Genomic DNA, 26,056 nt, shown 5'->3' with positions numbered 1-26,056 from the left:
TCCTTCTGGATAGCAAAACAGACACAAAACCCCGCCTTGAGTATTAGCACACACACAGGCCAGCAAGTTGTGAGCTGTTGGAATGCAGTTTGAAATTGCATCAATGTCCTGTCTGATGCATGTTCAGGGAGGTCGTAGGCAAGAGGTGAGATGGACTTTGTTGCATCAACAGGATTTAATTAGTTGTAGGTACTGTATTTCTCCTTTTTATCTGTGTGTTCTTAATGAAGACTGCTTGGTTTCACAAGGTAACCAGAGATTTAAACTGGTAACTAAGAGTCTTCAATGAATCCCGTGTGTCTGACTAGGAAGTGATGCAGAAAAGAACCTAGACTGAGGATTTGTGTCAAGGCCTGATAAATGAAAGGTTGGGGAGTGTAACAAGATGTTATTTTGGGAGGGGAATTCAGTTTGGAATAAATGGACCTAGTAATTGTTCACTTGACACGCATAGCTAAATGTTGCCTTTTAGTATGATCTCTCTCGTTAAAATAATTCTGACTTAAATGTAGGAGTAAGCAGTCATCTTTTCCCTTTACTCAGGGTTGGTTAGGTTACATCTGGAGTACTGTGTCCAGTTTGGGGCTCACCACTACAAGAAAGATACTGACTTAGTAGAGTGAGTTCAGTGCAGGGCCACATAACAGATTGAGGGACTGGAGCATTTTTCGTATGAGGAGAAGCTGAGAGAGCTGGGACTGTTCAGCCTGGAGAAGAGAAGGCTCCAGGTTATCTTAGCACTGTGTAGAAATACCTGATGGAGGGAATGAAGAAGAGAGAGCCAGATTCTTCTCAGTAGTGTTCACTGACAGGACCTGAGGCAATGGACACAAATTGGGAAAAAGGGAATTCCATCTGAGCACAAGAATACACTTTTTCTACTGTGAGGGTGATTAAACACTGAAACAGCTTGCCCAGAGAGGTTGTGAAGCCCCAGTCTGTGGAGACATTCAACATCCAGTTGGATGTGATTGTGGACAACCTGCTGTGGTTGACTCTGATTGAGCAAGAGGGTTGGATTAGGCAATCCACGAGGTCCCTTCCAACATAAAACAGTTCTGCAATTCTGTGATTCTCTGAGTCTTGAGTAGTATCTATGTGTTTGATGGAGGGAGGGCATTTGTTTTTTAACTTTATTTAATTTTGTGGAAATTCCAGGAAAACCTGGTCTGGGAATGCATAGTGGAGTATCATGGTGCTTGGGTGCTGGCTAAAGATCCTGCTGAGGGAATGCATAGTGGAGTATCATGGTGCTTGGAGACTGGGCTAAAGATCCTGCTGAATGGTTCGTGAAGACCATGTGAGTGATAGGTGTTCTCTGCACACATCCAGATGTAACCTGCTAGGTGTGCCTGAGTTAGATGTATAGGATTGGAATTCTATCTGCCAAAATCCCTAGGCTGTTTGTGCTCAAGATGGGTAACATGTTTTGGCATGAGGAAAAGAGATCTGTACGTGAGGCACCTGAAAAGGCCATGCTTGAATTAGTCCTGAAACAAAGCCTTGTGAGGAAGGGAGAACATGTAGGGTGGGAGATGAAGTGAAATGTTGCCTCAGTATGAATTTTCTACCTCACTACTCTTTCTGTCTCTTGAAGATGTGTAAAGGTCCTATTGGTGGTGGCGCAAGCTGGGGAGATACCCCAGACCAGGATGTCCTTAATATGCTGGGTTCTGATAATCTGAGCCGTCTGAAGAGGCTGCAGGAAAGATTTATTGTTCCTCAGAGCATCAGAGGACCTTGTCCACCCCCTTCCTTCCCGGGGTGCCAGCAGTTCTTCAGGGACTTCATCCTCAGCGCAGGAAGGTTTGCTGCCCCTGTTTTTGCTATTTCCTTGGTGAAGTGAGTGGGGAACACCAGCACGTTGCTCTTACAGCAGGGAGTTGTCTGGAGAGTTTGGGGCATGGTGTGACCTGGGCAGAGCAGATCAGAAATGTTTTTAAGCTGCATAATACACACTTAGTTTTCTTGGCCAGCATGCATGGTGAACATCTTAAGAAGGTTCCGTCTGGAGCACAGAATGTCCTTGTGTGTGTTTGTGTGCTATATTAGGGTAGACTATATGGTAATAATTTTCCTTCTATAAAACCACATCTTGTCACAGGCCCTCAGCATTTCCCAGTGCCCAGACAGTGCTACTTAGCAAGGGCACTGGACTGGCCAAGTGTTTCTTGTGTAGTAGTGCATGAAGCTAAGGAATTACAGGGCATGGTTTTGTACATTGAGTTTTTGACAATCCACAGTAGGGAGGAGTTGTGATCTATGGGAGTTTTGAATGTTAAGTTCAGTTATTTGACATCATCTTGCTTCGACAGATCCATGTTACTGTCCTTATGCTGGGACTTGCTAAATAATGTCCGTTTGAAAATGTACAAAATGAGGGTGGAAGAGAAGGGGGTCAGCCAGTACAGTCTGTCTGTCTGTCAGTCAGTTTGTCCAACCAAGTCAGTATTCTCCCTGGCTTTGTCATCTGTCAGTCTGTTACACTGGATGTCTGTTGATGCTTGATACAACTCATGAGACAAGCTTGAAATTTTGCAATGTGTTAGTTGAGGTTTTACTGCTGTTTTCAGCCCAGTCTGACTCTTCATCATCTTTTGCTGAAGTTACCAGTTCAATCAGCACCTGATGGATAGTCTGTGCCTGAAGATACTCGAACTGAATGGCCTTACTCTGGTGGAGCACGAGCACAGCGATGGGGAAGCAGATATGGATGAACAGGTAAGCTTGTTTTTTTTTTTTTGCAAACACATCTGGCAGCAATTTCCCTGAGCTGTTCCAGTACCCAAAGAATTAGTGGCTTGATTGTGAGTTGCCTTGGAGGTTCCACTGCTGTATTTGCAGCTTCTTCATTTCATTTTGTAATAACTCTGAACTTGGTTGTGGACGTCTGAGGCCCTTGCTGTTTGCTTGTGTGCTTCAGGGTGCTTCATAGAGCTGTGCCATGAGAGATGATGCACAATAGTTTGAAAAGTGAGAGCTTCTTTTTAGGTTGCTAGTACCCTGCGTTAGATCCATGAAATAACTTAGTCCAGTTGTTTCACTTGGTTGCGATATCTCCTTGTTACTTTTTCATGTAGAAGGATTTTAATTAGAATGAATTTGTAGTCTGCTCGTACCCTTTCAGATGTTTCTTCACTCATCTATACCTATCAGAGATGTCACAGCTTATAGCCTACCAGCAAAGCAGCAGCTGAAGGTTCACAAAAGCTTGCAGAGTGGTAGTGGTATAAAGGAGGCAGCGTGAGACCAGCTCTCTGCCCCCTCATTGACTCCAAAGCTGTTAATATGAAGATGTGATTGAGCAGCTGCTTGGTTTAGAAAGCTCTTGAATTAATTTCCTCTCACCATACATGAAGCAGTGGAGGCAGAAGCAATTTAAAATGCTTGATAAATATGTATTTTGGAAACTTACCGGTGTTAAAAGCAGTGATGGAGATATGTGGCCCTTTTACATGAAGGCAGTTGACGTTCAGTGTAGGTAGTTGCTTTGCCAGTTCAGGGTAGCATTTTTTGCCCCAGCTTGCTTTTCTTCATTTCAGGACGAAAAGAAGCGGTTCACTGTGGTCCTGTTAAGCCTACGGCTCCTCGCCAAGTTCCTGGGCTTTCTTGTTTTCTTGCCGTATCGCACTGTGGAGCAACCAACTAGAGACCTGCAAGACTCTGCAGTAGCATTAAGAAACCAAGTAAGAAACCAAACTCTTTTAAGAAATCTAACATGGCCTTTTACTTGTCAGGCAGGTATTCTAATTCCAGGAGGGGAGCATGAATAGTTATGCCCTAGCCAAGTAAGCCAGTGGTTCCTGGGATGATGTTTTACTGCTCTGTGCCCCTGCTGCAAATTCTGGGGTGGGAAACGAAAGAGAGAAGAGTTTGTGTAAGCTAGGAAAGAGGGAGCAATGCACTGGTGGTGAGGTGCTCAATCTTCTGTTATTTCTGCTAATCTGGGGCTGTCGTACCAGAACTCTGATCTAGGTAAGAAGTCTTATATTTATAGTCTAAAATCCAGCTACTGAGAATGTTTTCATTAGTGTCCTACTCATCTCCTGTGGCATGTCATCCTGAGTGCAAGGAGGCAGGGCTTAGACCTTGACTCCACTTGTACAGTCAGGCTTATGGCCTCACTTTGGAAAGTCCCAGTGGGACCTCTGGTTGCCATCATAGTGTGGTTTTTACCTCTTCTCATATGCAAATAAATGTTTTCATTAGCTAGAAAGTCGCCTTTTGTTTGTACAGAAGATGAAATTCTAGACAGAAAAGTCAAGATATAGATTAAGGGTCTTTTTAAGAATCAAAAGGTAACTTCAAGCTGCTGCTTTAACTTCTGTTGTCCATTAAGACCCTGCCCGTACTGGATGTATTGAAGCTTCTGAGACAATCTATTCGGGATCAACGTTCTATCCTCACTATTCCTTGGATTGTGGAGTACCTTTCCCTTGTGGATCACATTGCTCCTTTCCTTGATTACTACAGGAAAGTATTTTGTCTCTTGCTGCAGGTATACAGGTAAGAGCCTGAGGAAGGATATTTGCCAAGAACTTTTCTGTGAAGATTTGCTTACTTAATTAAGGTGCCTGGTGCTTGAGAATGCATGCTGGCCCTAGTTTGAGATTCTTATAAAAGTACATTCTGTTTTTTTTTTTAATACAAGTCATGAGCAATTCTTATTTTACATAAGGCTGCAGAGAGACCACATCCTAAACTCAGAGATTAATATTTGATTTAAATATGTGTTTTTTCACTAAGTAGACAAAATTCTCTAAATCCCCACTTGCTCATTCTACATCTGCAGCTGTGAATTTTAAATCTTGAATTTGAACCTTTAACTTACAAGGCCTCCCATGCCTAAATAATGCTCTAGTTTTATTTCTTATATACATGACAAAAATGTGAAGCACCCTCTAGAGAGTTACTTAACACTGGCTTTGCTAGCGTAAACAAAAAGGCGTATTAGTCAGATGCATATCTACAACAGAATAGAGCTTGCTCTCCACTCTTTTGGGTGACAAGTATGGAATGCATACATGGTGACAAATAGTGTAATTAGAAAGTGAGTGGGTTTGGGATTTTTTTTTCCTTAATGAAAATTGAGCTGCTGAAATCTAACACTCTCTCTGGCTGCTTTTGCTTTGTGGCAGGTTAATGGTCCTTTCTGAAGATAAGGAGATAAGTTTCCTGAACAAGCTGCTGATCCTTGCCGTTCTGGGTTGGCTTTTTCAGGTAGAGTCTCCTGTGTGCACACAGCAATTCTCTGAAGGGAAAGCAGGGCACAGAACTCTATAGAAAGGAATATTTAAATGAGTTTAAACACTGCAAAACAGTAGTTTGTTGTTTTGTTGGGTTGTTTTTTTAATGCTAGTGTAGCGTTTAAAGAATCCTCTATATTCTAATGCAGAATTATTTTCCTTTAATGGAATTGTGTGAAGCAACATTTTTTTTTTTCCAATAGGAATTCTAATTGCTGCTGAAACCCATTCTCTACTTATAAATCTGCATCCTTGTAAGCAAATTGACAGCTGATCCCTGTAAGAACTGGAAGCTCTTCTCACAAAGATGGAGTGCAGTGCTAGCTGGCAGCTTGGAATTACTGGGGAGTTTTTTGTCTGATAAAGGGACAATGTGTGATGAACTTTTAAAATCCTTTTGTGCCTTTAGTTGGAAGCAAGGTAACTGGCTAGCAGGGATGTGTTGGGAAGGTGAAAGACGCTGCATAGGGAGGGTAAGGAAGGTGGCTTATGTTTGTGTGATCAAACTAAATCTTTGATTTTATGGAAAGGCTCCCCTTAGAGCAGAGAGGATCCTTGGTGTTAGTTTTTTTGTGGGTGTGAGGTTAGTGAGATTTTACTGTCCTCTCTATCAGAAATGGTGTAAGTTACTGACTGCTGTTTGGGTTGTGACTGCTGGGGTTTCTGTTTCAGGTCCCATCAGTCCCTGAAGAGTTGTTTTTTACCACTGATGTCAGGCAGGAAGGATTGATGCTGGATACTGTGACATCTGCTCAGGCTTTGGTGAGTTAGTGGAGCAGCGTGTCCTCTGAATCTGTGGATGAGGGTGGATCTACCATGGCCTTAGGAACTCGAGATTTTTATCAGGAACTTGGCTGCAGTGCAGCTGCATTGAGCATCTGTAGGCCAAGGGATGTGATGCCCTGGTTTGTCCAAGGGCCTCAACTGAGTTGCATCCTGGATCATACAAATTGTGTGTGTTACAGCTCTGGGGCTTCTGTCAGGCAGGAGGATCAGATGCTGTTTTCCTTCTCACTTGTTACTGCAGTACAAGGTGGGCTGAGAGAACAGTAGCTTCTCCCAGAAATAAGTAATAGTAATGGTGAACTCAACAGAAATAATTAGATGGGACTCTTAAGAGCAAGGTTGCTGTCTTTGGAGTCACCTGTTTTCCAGTTGCATGACAAAGGGTAATTGAACTGAAAATAGGATGAGCAAGCAGAAAAGGAGGTGAGCTTATGGAATCTGTGATGTTCCAGACAACTCCCAGACATGCAAGAGAATGCTCAGTATTCCTTGAAAAATGGGCAGTGTGTTTGCTACGATATCTGTGTATCTTGTTCTAATTAGAAAGTTCTTCAGTAGCAGAGATCAACTGATTATTTTATTCCAAATGGGTATAGCACACGCTGTCCATGCGGATGGGGCCTGAAGTTGTTTTTCCTCCCGTGCCTCTGGCTGTGCTGTGTGACACTAGGGTGACCTTACTCCACAGTGCAATGTTCCACTGAGTCTGAGTGAAGACACCTGTGGAGGTGTAATGCCCCACAAATGTGCCTCATTTATTTTCCTCCATGGGTTGGCTTCTCTTTTATGAGTGGCACCTGTGGTAACAGTCCTGGTTCCCATCTGTGACCATCAGCTTTCAGCTGGGCTTTGGCAGTGACCAGAAACAGTTGAGCTACGCTGGAAGTTACAGGGCCGGGCTGAACACTTGGGCTGCAAAGCTCATAATTTTACTGTGGGTTTGGAGTACAGTTATTTTTATTGTTTTCATGGAAAGGCAGTTCTGCAACCTGCCTGTGACCACGCATATGGGATTTCTGACTTACTGAAGACTGTTTTTTTTTCCCTGCTGTGTCCTTTCAGCATTTCCTTCCTTTTCTCACCAGGATTCGGTACCCTTGGTGGATCAGCAATTACTTTATACCTGCTGTCCCTATCTTGGTGAGTATTTTATTCATATTTGCTGTATAAATATTAGTATATATTTATTTATATTTGTCCTTTGGTACTGTGAGTCTTTGCATTGTCTATCTTACCCCTCCTCACAACTTCAGGTCTCAGTTGTGCCTGAGTCAGCCTTGATGACAGGTTGGATTGCAGAAGCTCGTGCAGCTGTGAATGGTGTCTGGTGAAGGTGGGGAGGGAGGCTACACAGTCAGGATAGTTGATCTACACAACTTTATACAGAGGGACAGGGAAACTCATCCTTCACAGACTGGAAGGAAGCATTATAAGGAGTAAAGTGTACAACTTTTCCATCCTACGTATAGGGAGAGGTGTTTGTACTGTGAGGAATGCTCTGATCCTTGAGCATATTTCTGCTGCCAGGCAGGGGGGAAGAATCTTTTTGTGCCCCGATGCTTTTCAGGTTGTTTTTTGAGATACCTTTTTCCCATGATCTGCCTGCCATTGGTGAAATCCCTCTCTGTGGTCAGTAGTGTCCCAGGTGGTGGGTTGGTGCTCTGCTTTTTGGGATGTAGCTGCTAGGAAAACTGTATGTTAAATCTGCGTCATGAAAGCTTCTAGGGGTTGAACACATCTTCAGGCTTTTCCCCTGGTATTTTCTCCTGACTGTTGGAATTCTGTGTGTCTCTGCTTGCCTTGTTGCCCTTGTAAACTTGCCATGCTAAAAAGGGATGTATGAAAATGACTGCTCTGTGATCTTTCTGAACGAATCCCAGGCTTTTTGGAAGCCTCCTCATTTATCTCTGGAGCCCTGCCTGCCTTGCTCTGCCCTGCCAGTTAAATGGGTGGGATGCCCCTCTGCTTTTCTGAAATATCAGCTTTCACAGGAGCTGAGAGTATCTGCTCTGGAAACAGAACTGACAATGTGAAAGTCTTTTTCTTGAATTTTGATTTGTTCCCTTGCTTACGGGGACCATGACTGCTTTTGCATGTTTCTCTGTACAGGCGAGCTGCGGAAACTACTCGCTTCTTTTGTGGCTGGTAGTGGAGCAAAAAATGGTGGCTTTATAAGGAAAATCACTCCCACAGCTGCAGAATCCTTGGCACCCAAGGCTTCTGTTACACAGCGGAAACTGCAGGTAATGAAATTAGGGAGTCACAAAGGAAAGCGGGACAGGAGAAATTGCTTGTGTTGAGTAGGGTATGTGGTGGTATCCTAATGCCAGGGGACAAAAAGAACGGGCTGAGGCAGCAGGGAACATTGTGTTTAACAGCTGGGCATCCTTACTCCTCGTTCTTCCGTTATAGCCACGTGGCTGGGATACCATGTGGGTGTTGAAATCTGGATAACTTCAGTAAATGTTCCTGCAATTGGAACAAGTAGCCTGTTTGTCTGCCTGCGTCTTCTTTAACACAAGATGTTGGTATGTTTCTCATACTCTGTTTTGGTTAGAATGTACCCACGCTTTTCACTTCAGTGTAGGAGCCTACAGGATTACCAGCCTGTAATTAAAAGAGAGGATCCTTTCTTTCCAAAAACAAACTGTGTGGTGACTCACTACTAGTAGGTGCTGTCAGAACTCTCCCGTTCTTCCCTTTACTGGGTGTTTGCTTATGTAGCTCCATAAACCCTGATAATGAGCTTTGAATTAAATGGTTGGAAGGAAATAGGGAGAAAATATTTTACGGGGGCGCTGAATACTACGGTAGCAGAAAGTTCTAGTGCAGGCAAATTGTGTGCCTTTTAGCACAATTCCAGATCATAGTTTTCTACATTCCTGTGTTGAGGAGAGGAGGATCTGAGTGGAGTTCTCTTATCAATTGTAACACTTTTCTCTTGCACAGGTAGAGTTGGAACAGGCCTTCTTTCACAACCAGCCTCCCTCCCTCCGGAGAACAGTTGAATTTGTGGCAGAGAGGGTGGGATCCAACTGTGTTAAGCACATCAAGTAAGTGCTGGTGATCTGTTCTGTGACTTAAGAAGGAACTTTATGCTAATAAGGCGATGAGTTGATCCTTTAAAATTTTGTGTGGGGGGGAAAGGAAGCTTCCCTCAGAGTATGCTGTGTAGCAGAACACCAAGGCTGTTGAAGGCTATGACAGTGGGGACCAGCAACACCTGATGGGCATCATGGGGGGGAATTTCTGAAGGCATGCAAAGAGAAGGGTGGGACGCCTGAAATGTGAAAATAATACAGCATTTTGGGACTTAATATCCCTTTCAGAACATTCTCACTAATGACAGGAAAATCTCAGGTCAGAAGGGTCCACCTGGAGGTCATCTGATCCAAACTCCTGCTCAAAGCAGGGCCAGGGTTCAAGTTAGGTCAGGTTGCTTTGCACCTTTTCCAGTTGAGTCGTGAAAATCTCTTAAGTGTGGGGATTCAGCAGCCTCTTAGTACTGTGTTCCAACACTTAATTTTCACAGGCTTTGTGAACAATGTTTCCTTCTATCCTGTCAGAATTTCCCTTGTTCCAGCGTGTGTATGTTGTGTGTCAGCCTTTAGCTGCACACTTCCTGGAAGTTGTTCTGTCTTCTCTATAAGCCTTCCTTCTCCCTTCACCTTCTCTTCTCCAGGCTAAGTGAGACTGCCTCCCCCAATCTCCTTGTAGGTTGTGTGCTCCAGCATCCCAGTGTTGTGTTGAGTGGGGTTTTTTGTTGTTTTTTTTTTTTTTTCTCCTGCAGTCACTCAACTTGTCAATGGCTTTCTTGTACTGGGGTCCCAAAGCTGAGCAGCGTACTCCAGATGCAGCCTCACAGTGGTGGGGAGACAGTAACTTCCCTTGGCTTGCTGGCTGCACTGTTGCTGATCTCAGCCCAGTGTAAGGCTGGCCTTCTTTGGATACTGCTAAATCATTTAGCTTGTCTGTTGGGAACCCCAGACCCTTTTCTGCAGAGCTGCCCCCAAGCCAGTAGACCCCAGCCTGTAGAGGTACGCTGCCACCACCCCATTGTCACCCCATTTCTCCAGCTTGCCCTTCAGAATGGCAGCCCTGCCCTCCTCCATGTCACTCGTGAGCTTGCTGAGAGTTTGCACTGTCCTGTTGTCTGACTCGTTGAAGGCATTTAAATGGTTTCAGCCCACAAAGAATGCTGGTTGTAGGCTGCTGTGGACATCTTTGAGCTTCTGACCGATATCCATTGAGAGAGTAAGGGTGTTGCTGTCAGAAAAGGTACCTGTAACCATATATGTTTCCCTTAAAACCTAAAGTCTTTTGACTCTTGAGACTTAGTACTATTTTGGTATCTTCATTGCTGCTTTCTTCCTTACAAAAAGAACAAGGAGATGGTGTGGTACTAAACACAGGGTGATTAATTCTTTTTCAGCAGGGTAGTTTAGTGCATTTGTGCCTGAGATGGGTATCCCCCTAAACTGTGGGAAACAGCTGGTCACAGTTTGCACTGTTTGCTGTATTGATTTCAGTCTGGCTGATTGTTCTTGTTTTTTGACAGGGCAACACTGGTAGCCGAGTTGGTTCAAAGGGCAGAAGTCATGTTGCAGGATAAAGTGAAGGAGGAGGATGCTAATCAAGACAAACTGCTTGAAGAGGTGTGCGCTCATCTGTATGAGGAAGGGGCCCAGGCACTCATCAAAGGCAGAGAGTAAGGAGGAAAAGTTACTTAAACCTGTGCCTTCCTGTCTCTTCTTGTTGTGGAATCTCTAAGCCTACTTTGGCTTGGCCTGCCACGCTCAGGTTCTGGCAATTATAAACCCTGACCTCTGCTCTTAGGGTGACTGTCTGCTGTGCCTCCAGCCAGTTAATGCTGTATTTGTAGGAAGGAATAAAGGTGCTGTGTGTGTCCCTCTGCATCCAGCTGCAAACAGACATCCCCTGCAGCTATTGTATTTCCCCTCTTTGGAAAATGGAGTAGTGCAGCTTGGTGGCTTGTAATTGTTTCTTCCTTGTCTGGTTCTTTTGGTCTAACTGACTTCACTGCAGTCTTCAGCTGGTTGTGACTGTGAGAGAGCGTGTGAAAGTTCCTACAGTAATGAGCCTCTGAGTGCTGTCCAAGAACTTTGACTAATTCTGTGGCACGTTTTCTTTCTTTTCTTGCAGATTTTGCAAAAAGAAAGGTCCTGAGGCAGTAAGGGTGTTACTGCCAGAAGAGACATCTGCAGCAGTACGTATTTTCACTAAAATTTACTAAAGGCCCTGACTTTTAAGTCTGGACCGTTACCATTTTTCCATTACTGCTTCATTTATGCCTTCATAGCTCAGGACAATGGAATCTATTGATGCCCTCGTGTGAGGACTAGTAGCTAAGAAGAGTCACCTCTGCCAGGCTGCCTTGGGTATTCTGGCTAAAGTGATCCTCCAGCCAATAACTAACTGTCGAGACTAGGAGAGCGTATAAATTGCATTCATCTTGCAAGGATAATGCTTTTGTTTTAGCATCAGCTTCCTCAAGAGTTAGTGGGGTTTGGGAAATCAAAATGAGTCAGTCCCGTTGCTCAGAGTATCAGTTCCCACAGAGGTGGTGGTGCTCTGCTTACATGGTGCATGCCAAATTTAAGCCTTTTCCCTCTAGCCTTCCTTCTGACCCCTCGCTGACCATAGATAGTGCTGTGTGAGTAGTAAATCTCCTATCCCTTGTTGTCCTCCCTGTGAAGGTTTTAAGCAGTGCAGAAGACATTGCGGTGGAGCTGGCAACTGAGAAGGCCTGCGGCTGGCTTTCTGCCAACATTGCAGGTGAGTCTCCTTACCCTGAGCTGGGCCTTCTAACCTGTGTGTTGTACTCTCTTTTTCTGAAATCAGGGGGTAGAATTTATTCCAGTGTTATAAAGTACTTGGTCCTACTCGTTTTTCTTTTAGTGGGAAGCATGCAGTTGCTCTGTCCCTCCTTGTTTAGGAATAAGAGGAATGATTTCTAGCTCCAAGAACCTTCTTCAGGGATTTTTCAGGCTTGGCCCATGTAAGTGATTTTTAGTTATGGAGGCTTGTAGGATGGTGAGAATGAACGCTGTGGAAAGCTGCTTCTGAAAATGTCATCTAGGCTGAAGTTGTCGTAGCACTTAAAGCATAGGACAGACAGCTGCTCTCTCAAGCCACCTCATGGCCCACGTGTACAGAGCGCTCCTGAAATCTTCTGTGAAACAAACACCTCTCGAGCTGGGTGTGTTCTCAGCGGGCTGAAGGCAACTCTAGTCCTTCACTCTGTAACAGGGCCCTGGCAACTCTCCAGAATCTCTGAGAGTCCACTGTTTGAGGGGGTTGTGCCAAGAATCTGGGGAAGAATATCCAGCACCACTTGCAGCAGCAGGAGTTCAGTGTCTTGGATGCCGGTCAAAACTTATTTTGGTAGAAAGCATATGGCTTTCATGGGCACAGTGGTTGAACTGGGATGCTCGTGCTGATTCAGCTTTCTGCTTTGGCACTGCTGCCTGGCTGAGCTACTGTGTGCATTAAACCCACTGAAATATTTTGATGGAAAATGAGGTGAGTTGCCAGTGGTACCTGGTGGTAACAGGTGGCTGCACCTTTGCCTCTGCCTGTTAAATATAAAGGGAGCTCAGAGTGAGAAGGGCTTGAAGGAGTAAACTCCTTTTGCTATGGCCCTTGGAATGGGAGGATAAGTAAAGGTGGTATTTACAAACAGTTGCCTGCCTCACTGGAGAGAAAAGCAGGAAGCAGACAGGATTTGTTCCCTGTTCTTTGTAGCACTCATCAAGAGAGAAGTGAAGGCAACCTTCAACAGGATGCTGAAAGTCCCAGGACTTCCCTTGCCCGGCGAGGATGCTCTGGAGCTGAGACGGGGCTGCCCTCCAGGCTGTCAGCACTGCGTGCCCTTTCCCTCCCAAATCATCAACGAAATTAAGGTACAGACTGTTAGCTTCCTGCCTTGCCCTAACTCCCTTTGTATTTTTCATGGTGGGGCTTATTTGTGGGTTTGTTTTTTTTAAAAGGGGATGTTCTAGCTCAAAGGAGCTGGCTGTGGGGAGTGTTTAGGAAGCAGAGTGGAAAGGTCTCATGCTTTTTTTTATATCCCCCTGCTCACTGTCTGTGTGTAGATCGGAGTTCCCCAGTGAGGGGTACTGTCATACAGGGTTTCTGGGAGCACAGCAGTCACCTTTTTGATGGGTGTAGCATAGAAACCAGAGGGTCATGAGCGTTGGGTGCAGCTGTATGCTGCAGAGTCAGCACAGCAGGTCAGCTACTTTTTTGTGGACCTGCTCTTTTTACGTAGAGTCTCCTGGTCTCTGTTTGGAGTAAGTACTTCCTGTAGGTCCTTTCAGTTCTGTAGAACTTGGTAGACAGTCCAAGTTCTGTAGAACTTGGTAGACACCAGGAATTATAGACACCGTCTTATACACTGGGAATTCTACATTGGATTCAGTGTCAGATGAATCTGTATGAATCTGAAAGATTTTTTGCCAGCCTGCATCTGCACCTTCACTCAGCTTCATTAGGGAGAAACAGAATACCTTAAAAAGAAAGTGATGCTATGGACTTGGTTTCAACCTTAGAGCCAGAAAATTTTCTATTCGAGCTGGTTCGAATTGCATTTTGGTCTCTTCTCCCAGGCTTTTAAAAGGTCACTGTTCTTGAAAAATTCATGCAATTATATAACCTGTGTGAGTAACCCAAGAGGAAAAGAATTATAAAAACCTCACTTTTTACCATTATGTATTCTGCCTATTTTTGTTGTTGCTTCTTTTCTTTTGAGCAATAATAATGGATCTCACTGTCATTGCATTCCCAGCAATTGTATAAGAATAAATACACATCCTTTAATGCTTTCTTACTTGAGGAAGGGTAAGGTATGTGAGGAAACCAGGGAATTTTTCTGCAAACCGTTGCTTTTAGAAGATATTTTTGCACGGCCTCTTCAGGTGGGGCTTTTAAAATTTTTTTTTTTAATTGTTTTGATTTCTGTCCTTGGTTTCTGATATTGGGTGGTAAATTGCTGGTGATGGAAAGTGCTACCGCATGTAAATTTCACTAAACTAGTTTTTGTGCCGTAACCATCTTAATGCTCTTCATACTCAGCTTTTATTGACACTGAAGCTGCCTTGACCATGTGAGAAGACTCTGGATTTCTGTAGCACTTTTCCCCTCAGCCTGCTTTGCTGCACTGTCAGATCCACCCAGAGCTTTAGAGCTAGTTTTTTTTAAGGAAGATGAACTGGTTGCCCTCCTTGACTTCATAACATTAATGAGACCTACAGTAGAAAATCAGACCTAGGCAAGGTGGTAAAAAATTCAACCTTACGAAGTGAGGAGGGGACTAGCTGATACTACTTCTTTTTATTTTATTTTTTTTTTCATGAGGACCTGAGGACTGTCTGTGACTGGAAGTGCAGGACACTAATAGGTGAATTACTGCTGTCTTTTTCCCCAAGGATGTGCTGTGTGTGGCTGTGGGCCCGCGGGATGAGGGTGAGGTGATTGAGTACGCCTGGCTGGAGTGCCTGCTGGGGAGACTGAGCCAGACACTTCGATGCAGAAAGGTTAGAAGTAAAGAAACATCAAAACCGCTCTTTCTTGGACCGCTTTGAGCTGTCTTCTTCCCTGTAAACTTGTTAGCTTGCCTTGCCTTGCCACGGAGTTGAGTTCAGCTCAATGTTTTTTGTCTGAGCTCAGATGTGATGAAGTTGTACGGTGGTTTTTATACTGTAGAGATCTGCTTGGTACTTAGTTGCTTTGGATACTGGAGGATCCAGTACTTTGTGAATCCTTTTTTCATACATCATCTTTTCTTGTCGTTCAGTCTTCCGTGGTCTTCTGATTACAGCTCTGTGCTTCTTGCTCTAAATTGCCTGCTCTTCTCTGCTATTTTTGTCCCTTGTGAAGCCCTGTTGTGTCCAGTCTGCACTATGGGGACAAAATACAACTTTTTTTGGTGTGTTTTCCAGTTCATGTGTCCCACATCAGAACAGCAGCTGGCAAAGTGCTCGGTTGAGTTGGCTTCTTTGCTGGGTAAGTCAGTCGTGATAAACTGTTTAAGCCTGAAGTCTGTTATTACAGTTCTCTTAAATCCTTGGGGCCACTATTTAGAGCTCGTGGGTGTTTGATTCTTTTTGGTGTCATTGAGTCTGCAGATTTTTTTTTCTGTCAATTTGGGTGGTTGCTATTGTTCCCTTCCACCTTCTGCCAGACAGCATTATACTGTGACTACCCATCCCTCACATCTGGTGTTCTATTCACATCTGCATTGGTTTTTATTTATTGATACCTTCATTTAAATATGTCATATGTTTTCCAGTGTTTCTGCCTCTGAGAAGTTGCAGCTCATGTGTTTGGGTTTTTGTTTTTTTTCCTAAAAGTAGGGCCTGTTCCCTTATATTACATTTTTGTGGCACTTTGTGGAGAGAATGGAAATAGCTTGTTTTCTGTGTATTGTGACTTCTGTGAGCATTTTCAGGGTTGTTATTTTCTCTTGCTTTAATGTGTTAAATACAATGTTTTTCTCGGCAAGAGTTAGTGATCTGGATGCAGGTGTCTTCTGCCTGGGCAACCTTCTAATTTCATTCCCTTTCCCTTTCCCTTTCCCTAAGAAGTTACATGGTTCATTCTCTCAGAAAGCAGTTCACATCTGAATATTGTGAAATGTCGTTCTGGGGGGTTTCCCTTTCCCTTTCCCTTTCCCTTAGAAGTTACATGGTTCATTCTCTCAGAAAGCAGTTCACATCTGAATATTGTGAAATGTCGTTCTGGGGGGCAGCAATGTAAATCTGCCCCATTCCATTAGTCTGTGCCAAGGAAGAGCTGGTAACTTCCCTCTGTGTGTGTTTAGATGCAGTTAAACACTGTTCAGCTTGACTTTCACGAAGTTACGCAGCTCTGCCTGTAGGCAAGACTATAAACAACTATTTAATCTCTCTGTAGATTTAAATGTTGGTTTACTGCGTTACTTTCCTTTCCTTTGGAGTAATGCTTAAGTCTTCTTTTATTAAACATTAGACTGACGTTTGAAAGATGATTGAGTAAATAAGACTTGGGGCTATAGGCCGACCAAAAGGTATTCTTTATCTGACTAGTATAAATCTCTTCTGATGAAATACTTGTTCTTGTGGTTTCAAAGCTCATAATTTTGCATGTTTCTGAACTCCAGGCCTCTAAGATTCACTGCTTTATACTCACTAAGTGTTCTTACTTAGTGATTGTTCAGGTACCAGCTTTGCAGAATGTGCTGTTGGACCAGGATGATGAAGTAAAAGGAAAATACTGCAGCGGTAGAGGTTCACCTTTGCTCCTTGTCTCACAGTTTCAGATCGTGTTCCTCTGAATCTCAGGATCAAGTCCCCAGAGAAAAGCTCCGAGAGGCTGCGTGTAAAGAAAAACCCCACCTGTGGCCTTCTGAAACTGCTGCTCTCTGTCTGGAAGGAGGACTTTGGGACGCCTGTTCCTGTGCAGCTGATCTTCAGCAAGAAGAACATGGGTTATCTGGCAGAGGTTAAGCAGCGAGAGGTAAAGCTCATGCCCATCCGTGGAGCTGCCATTTGTTCACTCTGCGCGGGTCTATTCCCTCTGTGCCTGCAAGGTAAAGCTCATGCCCATCCGTGGAGCTGCTGTTTGCTACTCTGCGCAGGTCTATTCCCTCTGTGCCTGCTGCTCCTGTGAGCGAGGGCAGGGGGGTTTGCTCTGCTGTGAGCTGGCCTCTTCCTGCAGGGGCAGAGAGAAAGGGGGCTGCATCCGACTCGTCAGGGCCCGACACCTGTCTGGGGGCTGTCGGGAAGGCACGGTTTAATTTAGGAACAAATGGCAAAACGGCCCGTTTGGCCTGGGGGATCGAGGCCTGAACACGTGTGGTTTTGTACTTGGCTGCATCCACGTGTCTTTTATCAGCTTTTATTTTTGCGTGTGTTTCGTTGTTATAAGATCCCCAACTGTGGAGCTGAGAATTGCCCTGTTGTAGCTGCAGGCTAAAACCAGCTTATTTCAGAAGGTAAAGAAAAGAATTTTTCAAGCTGGTCTTGAACACATGAGAATTAAATGCTTGTCATGTTTGGAAACTGAGAATTAGAGATGTTGAGACTGTATGGTAGGATACAATGTATGAACTAAAGGAATTTTCCTCACTCAATTTGGATGTTGCTCTTTGATGTCCTCATTGCCCCACCCAGATAAATCATGTGCTTTCTCCTTTTGCTCCTTTTCTCCACATTTGGATCCAAGAAGCAAAACATGAATTGTGTAGGGGTAAAGGAATGCAAAATCCATTTCTTTTTGAGCTGTTGATGGTTTTTTTTCTCTTCTGCAGTGGGATTTGTTCCTTTTCATGCTTCGTGGCCTCGTAGAACACGGACTAATGAGAACTGGTGAAATAGAGAGTTGCCTGAAGAGCCTCCAGGAGCTCCCTTGGCCCTCAGTAAGTAATGAGATGCATGTGAACAATAAGTGAAATAAAAAGTATAAAGCCACATAAACATAAAGCTTCGTGTAGATGGAACCCATAACCTTCCCTGTCCATAGTTCCTGCTTAGTGCAGCAGAAGGACTGGCTTCCATCAGGTGTTCCTGTTACCAGTGTGTGGTTGAAAATCGGTACGTGTGTGGATCCCAGCGTTTCCCGTGCAGCGGAAATGTTTCCAAGAAAACCATAAACCAGTTTGGAGAGCAGCTGGCTCAGTTTCCAGCTCTCAGCTCCAGCCTGAAAGTGTTTCCTGTGCTCCAGCTGAGCACCACATGTGGGGAAGGGTCTGAACTGCCCGGACTTGCGTGTAAACCTCTCTGCCTCCCGCCGCCAGAACGGGAGAGGGGTTGGATTGTTCTACCCAGGATCAAAATGCAGGAAACTGCCCGACTCCCCTGCTAAAATGGGCAGTATTTCAAGGCTGGTGAGCGTGAGCACTGGCATATTGGAGATGGTTAAACTGTGGCAGTCATCTTTTCTGGGAAGGGTGTGGGGATTAAAGGGAGACTGACCACGTAGACCACCAGGCGTTCACCTTTGCAGTCAATTTTGTAGCTTGTTTTGGGAAAACCATCAACATGTTTAACCTTGTAAAGTGCTTTACTAGAAAAATTAAGTAAGCCTCTTTGTTGACATTTGTTAATAAGGGTTCTCTGGTTTGTATCTGTTTATTACAGGATTTCTTAAAAGAACTGGAAATGCTGTCCAGAGTATTTGTATCGGAACATCGTGTAGAAGAGACCAGGACTAGCCCTTGTGAGGTGACCAGGCGATCTCTAGGTACCGTGACAGCACAAAGTTAGTGGAGCTGGACTCTCTCTGGGCAAAATTTACTACTGAAGATGCAAATGGAATTCTCGTGTTTCTGAAGGCGTTGAGCTCCTCGCAGGGAGGACACTGCAGATAAGACATCACTTTGTGCAAAACCTGCACGGGTCTTTCTGTTCGTGGACATTTTGCCGTGGTGACTATGCTGAAAGGTTTACCTCAGCAAACGGATCTCCCAGTAAAAAGTCCTTTAAGCACCTTGATCGTGGCTCAAAGCAGCTGTTTCTTTAGACCCACAGGCACCTTTTGTATTTGTGGCCAAAGCCAGGAACTAATCCACTGTGGACAAGTCCCTGTGTGATCAGGGAGATGGTTTCCTGGTGGCTGGCTCTCCTCTTACCTTGGTGGGATTTCTCACCCTGGCTTAACACAGACCCTACTGTCAGGGCGGGAGAAGGTGAACCTGTGTGACGTGGAGATGAGCCTATATTTATTTTTCATTGTAAGCTCAATTTCAAAGGTTTGATTTTAATTTTTTTAAGACTCATTTTAGAAGTTAAACCATATTAAATATATACACCAGAACACTGATGGCATCATTCTTAAAGGATGGAGATGCTTAAGTGTTTTTCCATCTCCTCTTGGAAAGGGGACTTGTAATTTCCAGGGGTTTTTTAATAGAAATAAGGGAGAAAATACCTGTTTACATTTTTTACTGAAGACAGATGACAGTATTTTTAAAGACACTTTTATAGTATGTGAACATAAATGGCGTTTGGCTGATATTCACTGTTTTTTATAATCCTTCTTGCCTTGAGTTTGGGTTTTATCAGACAGGAAGTGCTGCGGCAGGAAAACTCCAGCCTGGAAGAGCAGACAGAGCAGTAGTGACACAGCGCTGTGACAGCCTCTGCAGAGCAGGTTTTGAAAGGAATCCTTTTCGTGGAGGACAGTAGGTGTTCTTTGCCCTTCTGTGTAGCTCAGCACACGGGTGTGATGTCCTGTTCACACCCCCACCCCTCAAATGTTTCCATAAACTGGGCTTTGGGGTGGGCACAGCTGGTGGGCAGCAGAATAGCAGCAGGGGCTCGTTAGCTGTCTCAAGGGAGTTTTTTAATTATTTTTTTTTTCCCCATAGTAGTGAGGATGTTATTTCCTTTTTCTAGGAGCGTCTTATTAGTGCGGGTTTGGGGTGGTTTGGTTTTTTTTTCAGAAAGCACATACTGTGATACATAAGACCAACGTGTGGACAAAATGAAGGCCAGGCCTATTTAGCTTGCTAATTAACTTACCTCTTCTTCTTGTAAGGCAAGAAAAGGTGACATCTTGGAGTCAGGGATTTAAGAGAGGCCACAAACGGAGCTAATGAGGTAGAACTGTGATTTCTATTAAAATATGTGCTACCTTGAGAGAAACCGTAGCGAACAGCGGTGTCTCAGCGGGGCTGAGCCGTGTGGTGACTCGGGTTTGGCCCGGTCCATCCGTGAGCTGGTTGTAGGGTTTTCTGATGCGGGGGGAGCAGGGGTGCCTGGCAGAGCACAGGGAATTATTACAAGCTGCAATTGCACCGTATCCTACCCTACCCCTCCCTGAGGCTGAGTGTTACGTGACCTTTTGCTGCAGATCTCATCTGAAGTTGTTGTTTGTCATAATAAACATGATTCAATGTCCTCTTTTGTGTTCAAGCTGTTGAGAGAGATATATACATAGAGTACCTCTTTGGACTGGGGCAAAGTACCAAAAAATGGTGCCTTGCCACAAAGCATGGGGCAGAGAAGTGTTGTGATCTCTGCTGTCTGGCCTCCTGCTGCTTTGCTTGTATTGAAATGTAACTGTATTTTATTATTGAGGTGCAGGAGGTGTGGTGTGGTGGAAGGAGGAAGCAGCTGGAATCCATAATGGTTAAAAAGGTGCTCTTGGCCCTGGCTCTGACTTTATTTGGGCGTTCTAATACTGTTTGCATGGATACTGCGGCCACAGCTTTTTGTGTGACATCAACGTACCTCAGTTGTCTGTCTCTAATAGAACAGGGTTGGAAATTTTTATTTAAAAGTTGGGCAAGTCCCAGGAGCGGTTTATTGCTTCCAGTGAGCCTGGGTGTGCCCTGCTGGGCAGAAGGGAGGCAGTTCTTCAGCAGGAGCCAGCAGGTAAGAAACGCCTCTTTCCGTGTTGTCACATCTCAGAGCAGTTGCTCTGGTCCCTGGGCTGCAGAGACAGAGCCCTGGCTTTGTAACTAAATCCTGGGATGGACACAGAGCCTGGTGCTCCCCGCGTAGGGATGGATGCTGAGCCGTGGGGACACCTCACCCTCTGCAGTCCCAGTGCTTCAGGAACCGTACCTGGTCCCTGCGCGCTGCCTTGAGAGCTCACAGCAAGCTGGGTCAGTGTGGGGCCTGCCTTCTCTCAGCCTTCCCTACTGGAAAAAATAAAGGAAATGAGGAAAAATGGCATTACATTAACTTCCTTCTGGGCCTGCAGGTGAGAGGAGTCGTGTAACAGGACTCGGGAGGAAGCTTCAGCCTCAAAACAAAACCAAAAAGCCCTGCTGCTTGGATGAGGTGCAGAAACCAAGTTGAAGCAGAGACTGGCTTCTGGACTCCCCGTATCCCTCAGCAGGTAAGGAGGAGACCTCCATCTCTTGTCACAAGCCAGCCTTTCTCTTATTTCTCCATCCAGCAGTTCCATAGGCTGGAGCAAAATAAGGTGGGGCACGTTTCCTTGTGTAGAAAATACCATTTATTGTGGATATGAAAATAGCAATCTTGATTAAGAGCAGAGATGCAGCAGTAGGTGGTACAACACAATTGGTTTGATCATCTACTGCTCAGCAGTAACTTACAGGAAGTTGGGTTTTGCCCGTTATAGATGAACAAATTAGGTATCTGCTGGGTTTTTATTCCTTCCCTTCAAACAAACCAATGCTGTACGTTAACAGGTACCATAAAATGTTATATTTGCAAAAGAAAACATTTATATAAATAGGCTTTTTAGTATCAATTGAAGATTGTATTAAAAAAAAAAGTTACATTAATTCAATACCAATAAAAATAAAACTTAGCTTTGATAGCATATAAAAACGCTTCAAAACAAGCATATATAAATAACTTAATTTGTAAACATAGAAAAAAATCTTATGTATATATAAAAATAAACATCTGATGCACTGTACAATAAGACATTATCCTTCATAGGCACTGGTATCGTTGATCAACAGGAATCCCCCTAGATGTTTTTCCTACAAAAACTGCTTTATCACTAGTGCCGTGTCCAAAATAAAAGGGAAAAAAGCAAAGCACTGAGCCAATCTGTGGTGGGCTGCTTCAGACCTCCCTGCCTCCTCCGGAATTCCAGGGAAGGAGCACTGGGGACTGAGCCAACTCACTGGGCTGCTGTTGCTGCTCGTGTTTTCTAGGGCCTTTAAGTACTGCCTTGTTCTCTTCCTTTCTTGGTTTCCACTGAGAGGGAGGGAGAGGGAGGGCTCTGTGACTGGCTGCAAATCTGGAAATCTTTGTGACCGGTTGTCCCTTTTTTCCATAGGCTATGGAAAATCTGTGACACTTGAACCATGTTTAGCAGGATTTTAAGAAAAGGCTGAGCCTCACCAAAAAAAAAGAGCAGTAATAGGTTGCTGTACAATTTGTAACCATGACCATCTAAAGATAAAACAAAACAAATTGTTAAGTGAAAGGTTTTGTTATCCTCCTGGTATAGTTTAAGGGGATGGGGGAGCCTTGGGCTGATATGTCTCAAAACTGCTATTTTCTTAAATATCAATTTAAAATAGCTATTATATTTTCTTTTAAAACTTAGTACATTAACAACAGGAAGTAACGCAGAAGCTGAGAGCCAAAACTACACCTGTGCAAAGATATAGTAAAAGTAGCTCTTGGCTCTTGAACTCCAAGGTGGGAAGTGCAGCTGAGGTCACCCTGTGCTGGGAAAATGCACCTTTTACTGACAGTAACTGTGTTAAAGCAGCAGGTGCTGACTGGGGTAAGGTGGATACTTGAATACATATTTCTTACTTGACAAATTTAAAGTGCAACAGCTTCTTGAACAATGTGGGCTTTTTTGAGCTAAAGAAAGCGTATCATAGCATCTTCTTATTGCTTAGACAAGATACCTAAAGTGATTCTTTACTGTTGTGCTGAAGAACTAAATGAAGTTATTTAGATACTCAAGTTGGTTTTGTTTGATTTTAGGAACGTGTGACCAAACCAGGGAGTGGGTTGAGCAGATGTGTGAAGCCTGGCAGCGGGATGGTTGGACTGAGCTCTACAGAAGTGCCACGAGGTAACTGAACAGGAGGAGTCAGTGCTGGCTGCAAAGGAGCGCGCTGGAACTCCCACCAGGCTCCACTTCCAACTCTTAATGCATTTGGGTGAAAGTCTAGAAGGGCTGATGGAAAAAGCTGCTCTTATTTGCAGGATTCAAATTCTAGAAACAAGCTGACTACTCAGTACTACTCCCTATTAATGACAAAGTGTCGCTGTTTACAGCTGTCAGTTTGGTTTCTTGGTGTGAAAGCACCTGGTTCTGCAGTGCAGTACAACTGTGTCCTGAGGCGTGGTGGGTCCCACCGATGCTGCACCCGCTCAGCCAGTGACAGGAAGAAAATCTGCCCGGGGTGTGGGGTGGATATAGGGCTGTTTTACCTTCCTTCTGCAGGGAGTGCAGCCAGCCCAGCACAGGTAAGTGATTTATCTACACCATTAGGAACTCTGCATTCCATACCCAGCTCAACATTAGGAAGTGGCTTTGCAGCTCTACTCCAGAGCTGGTACAAGGTCTCAAGCCACACGCCTGCTGGTTCCAGTCTGGAGTGCATTTCATTGCTTCCATTGCCTTTTTCCCCAACTGCTGCCTAAACTTTCCTAAAGAAGGTTGATCTTTGAAGCTCCTTGGAAACAGAAACTAAATAATAGACTTCTGCATGTAAGATGCAGGCTGTTGTAAAGCAAAGTCTCTTCCTAGAGCCAGCACACCTCCCTGCTGAGCTGTGCAGCGTTCTCACAGCTGTCTCCAGGAGGACAGGTTCCCCATAACACTTGCTGGGTTTCTTCTGAGCAGCATTGGCCAAAATAAATGATCCTTTTTGTCTAACTAGACTTCTGTATAGTCCAGCGTTAGCAGTTGGAGGCTTGATTGTGACTGTCTTCTCAGCCACCGTTTTACATTACCCTTACAGGTACTTGTCTCTCTCTCTCTGCAGGAGCTTTCAGCTGCTGTGGAGTCCAGCTGGTCCAGTTTGGTCCAGTTCTGCACCAAACACTAGCTGGCCAGGAAGTGTGCCAGCCGGGCGATCACCAGGGGCTGTCGCTTGGCCATGGAGCTCAGGAGCCTCGCGGGGACGGCTGGGGCACCAAGGTCCACCTGCAGGAAGGAGAAGAAAGGCTGCGTGTTGGGGTTGGTACCTGGTTTTGAACAAAACAACTCTATCTTTGGAATAGTTCCAATGTTGGGAGTCTATGTTAAGCACAAAAGTAATTTACAGCCAAATGCTGTTGTTACTGAGCAGTTTGTATCTTTTCCTCCCCAATTCTCCATAGACTTTCAAAGCTTTGCTATTTGTTACTCTCAGCAGATATGACCCACGCTGCTTTTGAGTTTGAGCTTGGATTAAATATTACTAGTTTGAGAAACATTTTCAGTAACACTGTATCTCTATATGCATATACTGAAATACAATATACAATTTAAAATATAAATATAAAATGCATATAACATTTAAAAAAATGCATATACATTACACATATGCATTGTAAAAATGCATGTACTATAATTACTATCATTTAAAGATAATATTTTTTAAAATTGGATCTTAAAACCACATTTTATATAGATGAGTTTGAAGGACTAATGCATTTAGCTCTCAGATGAGCACTTTAAAATAAATTACACACATTATGGTATTCTCTTCTGGACATTTCTAAGTACTTGGTAGCACTGTCTCAAAGAGAGCCTGCTTTTTCAGATGAGTCTAATAAATGCATGGCAGGATTTTCTTCTACTTAACTGGAATCCTAACCTTGACTTCTCTATTAAGTGTGACTTCTCTATTAAGAGTGAAGAATTAACAGCTTCAGTTAGAAAAAGTTAACAGTAAGTATTTCCATGCATTTTGAAAATAGCATAACCCAAGGTGGTCTTCAGCAAGATGAAAACACAACCAAGACTCTCCATTACTGGCTCACCATGTGAGAGCACAACGTGTGCTAAAATTGCTAATAAACCTTTACGGAAGAGTCTCAGTATCCAAGGGAGCAGCTTTAAATGCTGTAAAAGCTTGTGACCATGTGCTAAGGCACACTGCTAGTAACAGTCTCTCTGTGTTACCGCACATCAGGCCAGATGAGTGCGGAGGTGGCTTTTATGGTCACTTCATAAACTTCATGGAGCTGTAGCATAAGAATGATATTTTTTGTTACTTACTAGCTCTCCAGTATTTGCACTCACAGTTGGACGTAGAGCAAAGTCTTACCTGTGCCATGTAGATAACTCTGGTGATATCTCTTCCGTTCACCACATCAGGTTCCAGTATCCAAGCACTTGGCAGGATCTCCCCTCTCACCACTTCCTTCCCGGGGTGAGGCATGGACGCGTCGTACACGGACTGCACGGCCAAGACAGACAAGTTCTCCTGCAAGGGACAAAGTCTCAAAATGACTATTTGAAACATTGTCTATGCATATAGTAAAGTTTTCTATTTGCCATGAGCCATATTTCTCATCTTTCTTACTTAAAGGAGCTCTTTTAATAAGAAATAATATTCCTTATGTTATTTATGAAATAATTTTTGTCATAATCTTGCATGTTTGTAACCAGAATATCCTCGGTAACACTTGTATGACTGCCTAATGGGGTTTGGTTGACAACTGTCATTCACAAGAGGGTTTTATAGGTAATTCACTTGTCACATCAGCATGGCTGCTCTTCCTTTTACACTGGCACTGCTGGAGAGGTGACAAAGGCTCCTTTCTCGCCTCTGTCCTTGAACCATGAGTTCATTACAATTACTCCTCTATCACATCTCCAGGCTTCAGAGAGAAGGTTCACTTTACCTCTTTGGCTTCCACAGTAATGCAGCAAAAATCCCGGGGTTGCTTCAGGTAACACAGGGAGGTGTCGGTCACTAAATACACTGTGAAAAAAAAACACCCAAGAACAACAAAATTAGAATTAGACTTCAACAGTTTTAAGTTGTCACTGTTTTCCCCCACCCCTTAAATGCACATGCAGTATATTATTTTGACTTCTTGTTGCCTAAGAGCTGTAGTTAATATGCTGTGATGTGTCACTAAGATGCTTTCTCAAGCCACTTAAGATTCATTTTGACTTTCAAAGCAGTGTCTCCAGCTGTACTTCTGCAGTGAGGTGTACTCACTTTGTTACTTTGGAAACATCTTAGAAATATTAAAAAATGAAATTGCTTATTTAAACCTGAAAAAATGAAGTAAGTTGCCTCTATTTTTTTTCCTGGCTGACAAGTGGAGCTGAGAAAGTACCTAATGATAGCAGGAGTCAGTGTGGATACTCACCCAGCTGAATGTGGCTGGTCACCTTCTTGTGTATCCGCGCGGTGTTGATGGTTCTGTCGTAGAGGTGCCTTTTGCCAGGGTCCCTCACCAGCCCCCACACGCAGGGGAGGGGTCGCTCTATCACTCCTGCCCCCAGGAAGCCGTGCCTTGTAGCTGAGGGGAAGACTTTGTAGTAAACCAGCACCTCTTTTTCTGTACACTGGTATCTGTCAAAGAGAAGCAAAAGGTGTTTGTACCTTTCAAACCAAGTACATAAAA

The 26,056-nt window shown here is 44.1% G+C and overlaps 2 protein-coding genes across 3 annotated transcripts in view; one reads left to right on the top strand and one right to left on the bottom strand.

Moving 5' to 3' along the window:
• Positions 1-18,523, top strand: part of CDAN1 (codanin 1) — a 29,727-nt gene extending 11,204 nt beyond the window's left edge. Inside the window, exons 10-27 of one of the 2 annotated variants that reach the window (XM_014950374.1) lie at positions 1,598-1,806; positions 2,607-2,721; positions 3,543-3,686; positions 4,340-4,506; positions 5,139-5,220; positions 5,919-6,008; positions 7,118-7,172; positions 8,142-8,275; positions 8,982-9,085; positions 10,591-10,740; positions 11,196-11,259; positions 11,750-11,828; positions 12,798-12,955; positions 14,480-14,587; positions 14,993-15,056; positions 16,345-16,547; positions 17,341-17,448; positions 18,170-18,523. In XM_014950374.1, the coding sequence (XP_014805860.1) occupies positions 1,598-1,806; positions 2,607-2,721; positions 3,543-3,686; positions 4,340-4,506; positions 5,139-5,220; positions 5,919-6,008; positions 7,118-7,172; positions 8,142-8,275; positions 8,982-9,085; positions 10,591-10,740; positions 11,196-11,259; positions 11,750-11,828; positions 12,798-12,955; positions 14,480-14,587; positions 14,993-15,056; positions 16,345-16,547; positions 17,341-17,448; positions 18,170-18,295 (2,160 nt within the window). In that variant the 3' untranslated portion in view covers positions 18,296-18,523. The remainder of the gene's footprint in view (positions 1-1,597; positions 1,807-2,606; positions 2,722-3,542; positions 3,687-4,339; positions 4,507-5,138; positions 5,221-5,918; positions 6,009-7,117; positions 7,173-8,141; positions 8,276-8,981; positions 9,086-10,590; positions 10,741-11,195; positions 11,260-11,749; positions 11,829-12,797; positions 12,956-14,479; positions 14,588-14,992; positions 15,057-16,344; positions 16,548-17,340; positions 17,449-18,169) is intronic. The other variant, XM_014950375.1, reaches the window with a different exon arrangement.
• Positions 18,524-20,978: 2,455 nt separating this feature from the next.
• STARD9 (StAR related lipid transfer domain containing 9) overlaps positions 20,979-26,056 on the bottom strand; it is a 109,336-nt gene continuing 104,258 nt past the window's right edge. Inside the window, exons 31-34 of the mRNA XM_014950158.1 lie at positions 25,799-26,004; positions 25,322-25,401; positions 24,742-24,900; positions 20,979-23,633 (exon numbers count right to left, since the gene is read on the bottom strand). Of these exons, the coding sequence (XP_014805644.1) occupies positions 23,532-23,633; positions 24,742-24,900; positions 25,322-25,401; positions 25,799-26,004 (547 nt within the window). The 3' untranslated portion in view covers positions 20,979-23,531. The remainder of the gene's footprint in view (positions 23,634-24,741; positions 24,901-25,321; positions 25,402-25,798; positions 26,005-26,056) is intronic.

The sequence above is a fragment of the Calidris pugnax genome, unplaced genomic scaffold, assembly GCF_001431845.1.
Source record: "Calidris pugnax isolate Ruff unplaced genomic scaffold, ASM143184v1 scaffold68, whole genome shotgun sequence".
Lineage (NCBI taxonomy): Eukaryota > Metazoa > Chordata > Aves > Charadriiformes > Scolopacidae > Calidris > Calidris pugnax.
The sequence above is the reverse complement of the archived record's forward strand: the minus strand, read 5'-3'. Positions and strand labels throughout refer to the sequence as shown.